The sequence below is a fragment of the Tyto alba genome, unplaced genomic scaffold (genome assembly GCF_018691265.1).
Source record: "Tyto alba isolate M040663 unplaced genomic scaffold, T.alba_DEE_v4.0 Super-Scaffold_7, whole genome shotgun sequence".
Taxonomy (NCBI): domain Eukaryota; kingdom Metazoa; phylum Chordata; class Aves; order Strigiformes; family Tytonidae; genus Tyto; species Tyto alba.
In genome coordinates, this window is record NW_024881328.1 from 1,143,839 (window position 1) to 1,155,140 (window position 11,302).

Sequence of the window (11,302 nt, forward strand, 5' to 3'; positions counted from 1 at the left end):
GTGTGGGCGCCCGTGCCGTCGCGATTGGGGTGGGTGGGGGGGGGGGGGGGGGGTGGGGGCGCCCACCTTGAGGGGCGTGTCCCCGCGGCGTGACGTCACCGTCGGAAATTTACCAAAGGGAGCGCGCGGCCAAGGGGGCGGGGGAAGGCCGGCCCCCTCGGCGCGCTGATTGGGCGGGCGCGGCGCTGACGCGCGGTGACGCGCGGGGGCTCGAGGTGCACGTTGGCTGTGGCGGAGGGAGCCCCACATAAACAAAGGCACATTGCGGGGCAGGGACACTCCGGCTGCCGCGCTCCCCGCCGCCGCGCTCCCCGCCGCAGCCCCGACGTGCCGTGGGCTCCCCCCCCCCCCTCCCCACCCGCGCCCGTGGGCCGCACACCCCCACCCCCCCCACCCCCCCCGCGGTCCCGACCGCCGCCCGGCACTTGGATGCATGCACAGGTCTCCGCTCTCCGGTGAGTGCCCCACGCGCGCAGCCCCACGCGCAGTCCGCCTACCCACCCCGCTCGCCCCACGGCGGCTCCGCGTTGCCGTCACGCGTGGGATCCGGCGCTGCTTCAGCACTCCGGGGGGGGAGTGGGGTGGGGTGGGGTGGGAAGCCCGGGAGGTGCCGCGGGGGTCCCGCTGTCCGGGATGGGGCGGGAGGGGACGGGACGGGCCGCCCGTGGACGCGCGTCACCCGTGGTGCCGCCAGGCTGGACGGGCGGGCTGCGGCTCCTACCCGGGCTCGCTGTCACCCGTGTCCTGCGCGGCTGCCGAGCCCACGCCCGGCTCTCCCTCTCCTTACGGGCGGGGACGGCAAAGCCAACCGGCTCCTCTCGCCCCAAAACCCGGGGGGCAAACCGGGCTGCTTGTCCCAGAGCCGCGTGACAGCCCGCCCGTGGAAAGTTTTCTTCCCGATTCCAAAAACAAACAAAAAAAAAAAACCCAAACCAAACCACCCTCCCCCATAAAAAAAAAAAAAAAAAACCCAAACCCAACCAAACAAACCCAAACCCGGACCGAAGCCAGCGCGGCTCCTCGGGGGCTCTGGGGGTGCCGCCGGCTGAGCCCGCCCTGCCCGGGACCCTCCGCACCCCCGGGCCGGGGCTGCCCCGCTCCGCGGCTCCCTGCGCATCCCACGAGCGGCTCCGCGGCTCCCTGCGCATCCCACGAGCGGCTCCGCGTGTCTGTGTTTCAGCCGGCGCGCTGGGCTCCTCCTCCGCGCTCTAAACCCGCGGAAACTCCGCTGACCTCCGACACTGTCCGCCTTCAGCTCCCCCGACAACGCCTCTAACGCGGCGGAAGGTTTGTGCGCTCCGTTCCCGCGGCTCCGCGGCTCGATCCGCGCCAACCCCCCCCCCCCCCCCCCCCCCCACCTCCATCACCCACCCCGCCGGCCGGGGCTGCGCGGTCCCCGGCGCGGAACGGCGCGGAGCGGGGCGGAGGGAGCGCGGTTGTGCGGGCCGAGTCTATATGTCCGTGTTTCGTTTCCAGCCATGCCCTGTGTTCAGGCTCAGTATGGGTCCTCGCCTCAAGGAGCCAGCCCGGCCTCCCAGAGCTACAGTTACCACTCTTCGGGAGAATACAGCTCCGATTTCTTAACTCCGGAGTTTGTCAAGTTTAGCATGGACCTCACCAACACTGAAATCACTGCCACCACTTCTCTCCCCAGCTTCAGTACCTTTATGGACAACTACAACACAAGCTACGACGTGAAGCCACCTTGCTTGTACCAAATGCCCCTGTCCGGACAGCAGTCCTCCATTAAGGTGGAAGACATTCAGATGCACGGCTACCAGCAGCACAGCCACCTCCCCCCCCAGTCCGAGGAGATGATGTCCCACTCAGGCTCCGTCTACTACAAGCCCTCGTCGCCCCCGACCCCCTCCACGCCCGGCTTCCAGGTGCAGCACGGCCCCGTGTGGGACGACCCCGGCTCCCTGCACAACTTCCACCCCAACTACGTGGCCACCACGCACATGCTCGAGCAGCGCAAAACGCCCGTCTCCCGCCTCTCCCTCTTCTCCTTCAAGCAGTCGCCCCCCGGCACCCCCGTCTCCAGCTGCCAGATGCGCTTCGACGGGCCCCTCCACGTGCCCATGAACCCCGAGCCGGCCGGGGCTCACCACGCCGTGGACGGGCAGGCCTTCGCCGTCCCCAACCCCATCCGCAAGCAGCCCTCCATGGCCTTCCCCGGGCTGCAGCTGGGCCACGCTCCGCAGCTCCTGGACAGCCAGGTGCCCTCGCCGCCCTCCCGGGGGTCCCCCTCCAACGAGGGGCTCTGCGCCGTCTGCGGGGACAACGCGGCCTGCCAGCACTACGGCGTCCGCACCTGCGAGGGCTGCAAGGGCTTCTTCAAGGTGAGCGGGCAGGGCGGCGGGGGGGGGCACGGGGCGGGCGGCCGCGGCCCCCGCCGGCTGGGAACCTGCTGGGACGGGGGGCGGCGGCGGAGCCGGCCGGGTGGAACAGAATTCCCGGTGGGAAAATTAAGTGATCTCTTTATTTCGCCATCCTGATTGAATAATCTTATCATTTTAAATAGAGGAGGTCTCCGAGGGATGTAAATAATATGAATGCCCACGGATTTGTATTTACCGAGCGTCTCCTTCCCTCCTCTCGGCATATAAAACACGGCTAGGAGCTGCGAGGTTAGCTCGGATGTTAACGCTATCAATTTTCTCCTGGTAAAGGCCCTGGGGAAAAAAAAAAAAAAAAAATGAAAAGAAGAAGAGGAAAAATAAAAAGAAGAGAAAAAATGTAGAAAGAAAAAAAAAATTAAAAGGAGAAAAAATTTTAAAAAAAAGGAGAAAAAATGGGGAAAAAAAGGAGGAAAAAATGTAAAAAGGAGAAAAAATTAAAAAAGGAAAAAATTAAAAAAAAAAAAGAAAAAAGGAGAAAACATTTTAAAAAGAAAAAATAAAAGCAAACAAGGAGAAAAAAATAAAAAGAAAAAATAAAGACAAAAAGTAAAAAAAAAAAAAAAGAGAAAAAATAAAAGAGAAAAAAATAAAAAAAAGAAAAATTTTTTAAAAATGAGAAAAAAATAAAAGAAAAAGGAGGAAAAAAAAAAAAAGGGGGAAAGAAATAATAAGAAAATACAAAAAAGGGGAAAAGGAAATAAGAGCGGGGGTGGTGGTGGCAGGGCAGCGGGGCTGACCGCCCCGTCCGTGTGTCCCCCCCCAGCGCACGGTGCAGAAAAACGCCAAGTACGTCTGTCTGGCCAACAAGAGCTGCCCGGTGGACAAGCGCCGCCGCAACCGGTGCCAGTACTGCCGCTTCCAGAAGTGCCTGGCCGTCGGCATGGTCAAGGAGGGTGAGTCCGCGGGGCCGCGCCGCGCCGCGCCGCGCCGCGCCGAGCCGAGCCGCGCAGAGCCGCGCAGAGCCGCGCAGAGCCCGGGGCCCGGCGCGGGGCGGCTGAGCAGCGTCTCTCTTGCAGTGGTGCGCACAGACAGCCTAAAAGGCCGGAGGGGTCGCTTGCCGTCCAAACCGAAGAGCCCCCAGGAGCCCTCTCCCCCCTCTCCCCCGGTGAGTCTGATCAGTGCGCTGGTGAGAGCCCATGTCGACTCCAACCCGGCTATGACCAGCCTGGACTATTCCCGGGTAAGCGGGACCGAGCTCGCGTAGGGACCGCGCTGCGCCCACCCGCGGAGGGGGCGGCCGGCCCGGCGGCGGGGGGAGAGGCGAGGGAGGGCCGGGCTGCCCTGCCCTGCCCTGCCCTGCCCTGCCCTGCCCTGCCCTGCCCTGCCCTGCCCGCCCCGCCGGGGGGGCTGTGAGTGTTTGGGGGGGGGGGGGGGGGAAGGGGGGCTCTGCCCTGCCCCGGGATCGGGCCGCGCAGACACCGCTCGGGAGCCGCGGCCGCGCCGCTCCTAATGGAATCGGTCGCCCCCGGAACAGCTCATTTCCTTACTGGTCAGAGAGAAGTTTAATTGTTAGAAAAACCCGGCTCCCCGGCTAGGAACGGGGTTAGCAATTTCACGGGTTATATACTTTAGAGAACCTCATTAAGTGCTTTTTAAAATGAATTTCCAGTTCCAGGCTAACCCCGACTACCAGATGAGCGGAGATGACACGCAGCACATCCAGCAGTTCTATGATCTCTTGACCGGCTCCATGGAGATCATCCGAGGATGGGCAGAGAAAATCCCCGGCTTCACTGACCTTCCGAAGACGGACCAGGACCTGCTCTTTGAATCCGCCTTCCTGGAGCTCTTCGTGCTGCGGCTGGCGTACAGGTAAGCGCCCAGAACCCGAGGGGGGAACTTGGGGGTGGTTATGAAATCAGATCTTTTCAAGGTCCACTGATCTGCGTTTTATTAACTCCTCGGTAATTAGGTGCCTCTTAAATCCTTCATTTATTGCTCCTCAAGTAATTAGTTGTTTAGCTTTTCTCCCCCCATCTTCTCTCTTTTTCTCTCTCTTTTTTTTTTTTTTAATCTTTATTTCCCTTTCCCTCTTTTTCTTTTTTCTATTTCACTCTCATCTATTTCATCGTTCTTTCTCGTTCTCTTTTTCTCTTTCTCTTTTTCTCTTTCTCTTTTTTCTCTTTCTCTTTTTCTCTTTCTCTTTTTCTCTTTCTCTTTTTCTCTTTCTCTTTTTCTCTTTCTCTTTTTCTCTTTCTCTTTTTCTCTTTCTCTTTTTCTCTTTCTCTTTTTCTCTTTCTCTTTTTCTCTTTCTCTTTTCTCTTTCTCTTTTTTCTCTTTCTCTTTTTCTCTTTCTCTTTTTCTCTTTCTCTTTTTCTCTTTCTCTTTTCTCTTCTCTCTCTTTCTCTCTCTTTCCCTTCCTTTCTCTCTCTTTCCCTTCCTTTCCCTTCCTTTCTCTCTCTTTCCCTTCCTTTCCCTTCCTTTCTCTCTCTTTCTCTTCCTTTCTCTCTCTTTCCCTTCCTTTCTCTTCCTTTCCCTTCCTTTCCCTTCCTTTCCCTTCCTTTCCCTTCCTTTCCCTTCCTTTCCCTTCCTTTCCCTTCCTTTCCCTTCCTTTCCCTTCCTTTCCCTTCCTTTCCCTTCCTTTCCCTTCCTTTCCCTTCCTTTCCCTCCTTCCTCCTTCCTTCCTTCCTTCCTTCCTTCCTTCCTTCCTTCCTTCCTTCCTTCCTTCCTTCCTTCCTTCCTTCCTTCCTCCTTCCTTCCTTCCTTCCTTCCTTCCTTCCTTCCTTCCTTCCTTCCTTCCTTCCTTCCTTCCTTCCTTCCTTCCTTCCTTCCTTCCTTCCTTCCTTCCTTCCTTCCTTCCTTCCTTCCTTCCTTCCTTCCTTCCTTCCTTCCTTCCTTCCTTCCTTCCTTCCTTCCTTCCTTCCTTCCTTCCTTCCTTCCTTCCTTCCTTCCTTCCTTCCTTCCTTCCTTCCTTCCTTCCTTCCTTCCTTCCTTCCTTCCTTCCTTCCTTCCTTCCTTCCTTCCTTCCTTCCTTCCTTCCTTCCTTCCTTCCTTCCTTCCTTCCTTCCTTCCTTCCTTCCTTCCTTCCTTCCTTCCTTCCTTCCCTCCTTCCTTCCCTCCTTCCTTCCCTCCTTCCTTCCCTCCTTCCTTCCCTCCTTCCTTCCCTCCTTCCTTCCCTCCTTCCTTCCCTCCTTCCTTCCCTCCTTCCTTCCCTCCTTCCTTCCCTCCTTCCTTCCCTCCTTCCTTCCCTCCTTCCTTCCCTCCTTCCTTCCCTCCTTCCTTCCCTCCTTCCTTCTCCCCTCGCTTCCTTCCTTCCTTCCTTCTCCCCTCGCTTCCTTTCCTTCTCTTCCTACCTATTTTTTCCTTTCTCACTCATTCATCCATCTGTTCATGTTGGGGTTGTCACATTCCTTCCAGGTCAAATCCAGTGGAGGGCAAGCTTATCTTCTGCAATGGGGTGGTCCTGCACCGGTTGCAGTGCGTCCGCGGCTTTGGGGAGTGGATCGATTCCATTGTTGAATTTTCCTCCAACTTGCAAAACATGAACATCGATATCTCTGCCTTCTCTTGCATCGCTGCCCTGGCTATGGTCACAGGTCAGTGTCCCCCCTTTGCTGCTCAGCCCCCCGCCCGCCTCCCGCTCCGTGCCAGACCCGTAACGGCCACATCCTTCTCTTTTGCAGAGAGGCACGGGCTTAAGGAACCCAAGAGGGTGGAAGAACTTCAGAACAAGATCGTAAATTGTCTCAAAGACCATGTGACTTTTAATAACGGGGGGCTGAATCGCCCCAACTATTTGTCCAAACTCTTGGGGAAGCTCCCTGAACTGCGCACGCTTTGCACGCAGGGGCTGCAGCGCATTTTCTACCTGAAACTGGAGGATTTGGTGCCACCGCCAGCAATAATCGACAAACTTTTTCTGGACACTTTACCTTTTTAAGACCCTTCCCATGCACTTCCAGTGAACTGAAGAGGAACTTCACCTGTCAGAGGGGGAATTCGCCTGGGCCCAGAGCAGCACCCCTGGGTGCCAGCTTCCCACCCAAACCAGTGTTGCAAACCTCCTGCAGGCAGAACGTCAATGGGCATTTTGGCTCTGGGGCATCATGGATGCAGATCATGGACTACACAAATACCATGGTATAAACTTTTTATTATCAGCTTATAAATGAATTTATTATTAAGGACTTCTGATTAAAAAGATGAACATATCTGGCAACGCCGGGTGCGCAGCTAAGACTCATGCGGTGACAAACAAAGTGTTAAGGTGACCCACAAGTCTCACCCTCCTAAAGACTAAAGTTTTCTGCTGTAAAAGAAAGCTGTAATATATACAAAACCTAAATGTTGCGTGGGTGGCATGTCATTTAAGAAGGCGAAGGCTTGTAAATTTATCAGATGCAGTTTGGCATTTTAAAAATTATTCTGTGCCTATTTATGAAGAAATATGGGAAACAATTCTAAAAAAAAAAAAAAAAAAATTAAAAATCAAAGCTAAACATGTTTGCAAAAAAAAAAAAAAAAAAGGGAGAATAGAAAGAAAAATAAATCTCTCCATACCAGGAAAGCATGACGATTCTGGGGTGACGATATTATAGGCACTTGCTATTTCAGTAATGTCTATATTCTATAAATAGTATTTCAGACACTATGTAGTCTGTTAGCTTTTATAAAGACTGGTAGTTATCTAAGCTTCAAACATTTTCTCAATTGTAAAATAGGTGGGCACAAGTATTACAGAACCCGAAATCCTCCCCAAAGGGACACATAGTGTTTGTAAACACCGTCCGACATTCCTTGTTTGTAAGTGTTGTATGTACTGTTGATGTTGATTAAAAAAGAAGTTTATATCTTGATTATTTTGTTGTCTAAAGCTAAACAAATCTTGCATGCAGCAGCTTTTGACTGTTTCCAGAGTGCTTATAATATACATAACTCCCTGGAAATTACTGAGCACTTTGAATTTTTGGTTTGTTTTGTTCCGTTTTTTTATGTCTAAAATTGTCGGTTAATATATTATTTTGTGTTCGAGTAATATTTTTAATATTGCCATATTCTGTAGTATTTTTTCTTTGTATATTTCCAGTATGGCACATGATACAAGTCACTGCCTTTTTTTCTATGGTGTACGACAGTTAGAAACGCTGATTATTTTTTTTTTGTTTTTTTTTTTTTTTTTCTTTTTTCCTCCGGATAGCTCTTTCTTTGAGAAAGACAATTTTAATGTTTACAACAATAAAACATGTAAACGAATAGAATTTCGTCTTCTTTCTGTCTAAGCGAGAAGCAGCACCACCAGCATCCCTTGCCCCTACAGGACAATAGCCCCTGGCCCTGTAGCAATAACGGCCGAGGAGAAGGGAGGAAGAGGAGGAAACCTGAGGCTGCCAGGTTGGTCCTTTCCCGGGTTTGTTTTGCCGCGGCAGGTCTCCGCAGCATCCACACTCGCGGCGTGGCAGCCCACCCCCCCACACATCCCCCCCCCGGGCTCCCCGCGCGATTTCCTCAGGCAAATACCTTTGATTTGGGGGGCGTGGGTCTAAATTTCTAAACCTTGTCCCGCGGCCCCAGAGGTGGGGTTGAGGGGGGCGGGATGGGGCACCCCACCCCCCCCATCCCCCGTCAGAGGAGCAAAGCGGGGTGCTGGGTTCCCCCCCCGAAGGTTCCGGCGGTGGGTTCCCAGTACCCGGCTTTGCTGGGACCACCGCGGCCAGCACCGCGCTGCGGAACTTCCCGGGGCCGGCGGAGCCGGGGCTGCCCCGGGGGGGCCGGGGGGTGCGCTCCACCCGCGTCCCGGCCCCGAGCGTGGAAAGGGAGGAGGAAGCGAAACTCCGGTGGCACGCCTGGGAATTTAGCAAACTTCAGCCTTTTGCGTCAAGGAAAAAAAGAAATGTCGGCCGAGGGGTTTGTGTGTGTGGGGGGGGTGGGTGGGATGTCACCCCCGAAACCAGTTTTAATCCACTCTCGGCCACTCATCCCGCCCTGCCCGACCCAGGAGGACCCACGGACGGGCGCGGCGTGGGGGGCTGAGGAGCGCCCGGCCCGGCGGGATGTCGGGAGCGAGGGACCGCGCGTCCCTCCGCGGCCGCTCCGCACCCGCGGAACCACGGCAGCCGCGCCGGCCCCGGCTGCAGCCCCTCGCCCCCTCGGCGGGGCGCAGCCCGGCGCTGCCCTGTGCTCCCCACACCCCCCCCCCCCCCGACTCCCCCCGGGGGTCACCCCCGTCGCGGCTGCTGGCCCGGTGGCCACGGGCTGCGGTCGGTGGCCCGGCCGGTTCCCGCCGGGCCAGCAGCCGCGGCTCGCAGCGGGAGGGGCGGGCGAGCCCCGAGGAGGGGGGCGAGGGATGGAACGGACCCATCCGGGGGGTTTGCCGGGGGTTGGGGCTTGGGGGGGGGGGGGGCGAGGGATGCGCAGAGAGAGTTGGAAGGAGAAATAAAAACCGGGTGCGACGTGTGCGGGGCTGCGCGGGGCGCGGGCGCGGAGTTGGGCGCAGCTTAACTGAGCCGGGGCGCGGGGGCTTTAACCCCTCCGTGAAGGGTCCCCCCTCCCCAAGCCCCTCCCTTGTCCCCCGAGCCAAGGGCTGCTCTCACCAAGCGCTTCTCTCGGCGTCTTTCGCGGCAACTTTTGTCACTCGCTTAATCCTCCGCAGCAGGGGGGAGAGCAGAAGTTCTGCCTTGGCAGCTATTTTACACCCCACCCCCCCCCCCCCCCGCCGTGGCTTTCCCCCCCAGCTCCCACCTTCCCGCAGGTTTCCAGGCTTTTCCCTGCGTCCCGCATCCCTCCGGCCACGGCTCGGTGCGAAGGGCCGGGGGGAGCGTGACCTGCGGGACACGGGGACCCCGGGCCGGGTCCGGAGCCACGGGAGGGGACACTGCCAGGGGTGGGGGGACTCCGAGGGGGCTTCACCCCAGCGAGCAGCGAGCGGGGGGCCACCCCGGCCCCCCGAGAGAGCAGCCCCTGCCTTCCCCGCGCCGCAGAGCCCTGCGAAGGAAGGAAGGAAAGCGAGAGAGCAGCGCTGTACAGAGACATTGAGAAAAATGCTCGGGGTGGAAGCTCACCCAGCAGAGTATGGAGCTGAAGGAATAATTTTCAGATGGTGGAATCAATGGGAGGATTTATTACAAGATTTTACTTCTGTAGGCATACAGTTTTTCAGATTAGTAACTGTCCTAATTGTTTTAGCTCCGTGCCGATGATGAAATTTGTTACTGCCTTTTCTGCTTGGCTGGTGTGAGAAGGCAGACAAACCCCATTCTGTTTTGTTCCCGCAGGATTTCCTTTTTTTGTAGTTCATTATCAGGCCGCTGGGCTGATTTGAACCCAACTTTTTTTTGCCAGTACGATCGCACCATCTTCTCCTTTGATGCACCGATGCATAAAAATGGAGTCTGTTTGCTTTATTCACCTAAAAGTCACATTTCTGTTTCCAGTGGAGCCCCCACACAACCACGCTGTGGACGGTCTCATTGTTCCCCTCCAGAGCCGCACACCTTTCTCCTCCCGATGTGGAAGGATGAGAAGATTGCGCTAAGGCATAATTTTCCAAAACTTACTCGGGTTTACAAACTTGACAAACAAATGGGGGGTGAATTCAGGTCAGGTGTTTGCTTATACAGTACATCGTATTCAGCTCGTGACATTTAATTTAAGCTTCGTTTATCTGAGGGCCCCGGACAACGCAATGTGTGCCTCGCGTGTGTTATGCTCCGAGTTCCATACAACTCCGCTTGCCTGCCGTAATTCCGGTATAATTCACAATTGGTGACTTAGGGACAAGAAAGTGTCGCGGCGTATTCCGAAGCCGCCTTCCCTGGCCGTGGCGCTGGGAAGATGAATTACTGCAGGCACGAGACCCGGGCAGGAGCTTTATTAGTTTTGGAATGCAATCAGCAACACTTGCTTTCTTAGTCCTTTACCTAATTATCCTCATTGCATATGTCATATACATAGAGAGCAGCCAGGAGGAATTTATGTCTAGGCTAGTCAAAGCTAGAAAATTTGTGGTTTATGTGATTTTACCCTTCTGACTTTTCTTTAGTGATAGAAATCCCAGTACTGGCTGCATGCGTAAAAGCACTTCGGATGTACCTGTAGCTGATTTTTTATGTATAAGTAAACCCACTGCTGCATAATCTGCACTTGCTGAGACGTTAGCCCTAAGTAACCTTTACAGCTGGTTATGGTGCAGAGGGAGATGTTGGTATTCATGAATGTTTTGACATATTTGACATTTTCTGTATGGTGTGCTCTTTCTCTGTTTTTCTGATTTCCTCCTGTCTTTGCTCCCCTATTTTAGCAGTAAATAGGAGCCTTCACCAGACTGTTGTGGTCTGGGTTGGTTTGGAGGCAGAAGGATGGATCTGCAAAGCAACTTAAGCTTTGTGGTATGTTTTTTGTTTGTTTGTTTGTTTGTTTGTTTGTTTTTTTGTTGTTGTTTTGTTTTTGTTTTTGTTTTTGTTGTTGTTTTTTTTTTTTAATTTGTTTTATTTCAAAGTATGTGTCTAGGTAAATAATGGGATTTTGCATTTTAATGTGGTGCAACTCTGGCCAGAAGAGCTCCTTTTGACAAAACAGGTGATTCGTGCTCTCGTTCCAAAGAAGCACGCCTGGCATACAGATTGTAAGAATCTAAAGGCAAAGGATTTCTGCGTAACTAGAACTTAATGTAGATGCAATATAAATGCATTAGGTTTATTACAGTCCTAGCCAGGCAGCCCTACTTAATTCAGCAGGGTGATTTGTGATGGCTTGAGTTCCAGTGCAATGTTTCCTGCAAGATGGCGAATGTGCCGGGCTACTGAACGACTGACGATGAAACTAATGTTGGATAAATGTAAACAATACGTTTAGGTGAATAGGCCCCATGTCTGTTCAGATAATTTCTGCTTTTCATCCACACCTGCTACGGTATTCTGTACCAAACCAAATCTTGGGGTAAATTTGGGACCTTCCCTAAGATG

The 11,302-nt window shown here is 54.5% G+C and overlaps 1 protein-coding gene across 2 annotated transcripts; it reads left to right on the top strand.

Moving 5' to 3' along the window:
• The first annotated feature begins 387 nt into the window (after positions 1 to 387).
• LOC104356534 (nuclear receptor subfamily 4 group A member 2) lies at positions 388 to 6,802 on the top strand. Of its 2 annotated transcripts, XM_042784113.1 has the most exons (8): positions 388 to 455; positions 1,181 to 1,287; positions 1,477 to 2,342; positions 3,166 to 3,295; positions 3,419 to 3,582; positions 4,012 to 4,214; positions 5,760 to 5,938; positions 6,026 to 6,802. In XM_042784113.1, exons 3-8 carry the CDS (start codon positions 1,479 to 1,481, stop codon positions 6,280 to 6,282), a joined length of 1,797 nt encoding a protein of 598 aa, XP_042640047.1. In that variant the 5' UTR covers positions 388 to 455; positions 1,181 to 1,287; positions 1,477 to 1,478; the 3' UTR covers positions 6,283 to 6,802. The 2 variants fall into 2 exon arrangements, with proteins under 2 accessions (XP_042640047.1, XP_042640046.1); XM_042784112.1 differs by lacking the exon at positions 1,181 to 1,287 and having other exon boundaries at positions 421 to 455.
• Positions 6,803 to 11,302: the final 4,500 nt, after the last annotated feature.

Bases quoted from the DNA above. Each gene is read 5' to 3' on its own strand.
- LOC104356534 (XM_042784112.1), top strand. From the start codon at position 434: ATGCACAGGTCTCCGCTCTCCG. The intron at 2,343-3,165 runs GTGAGCGGGCAG...GTCCCCCCCCAG, and splicing joins GCTGCAAGGGCTTCTTCAAG to CGCACGGTGCAGAAAAACGC. The intron at 4,215-5,759 runs GTAAGCGCCCAG...CATTCCTTCCAG, and splicing joins GTGCTGCGGCTGGCGTACAG to GTCAAATCCAGTGGAGGGCA.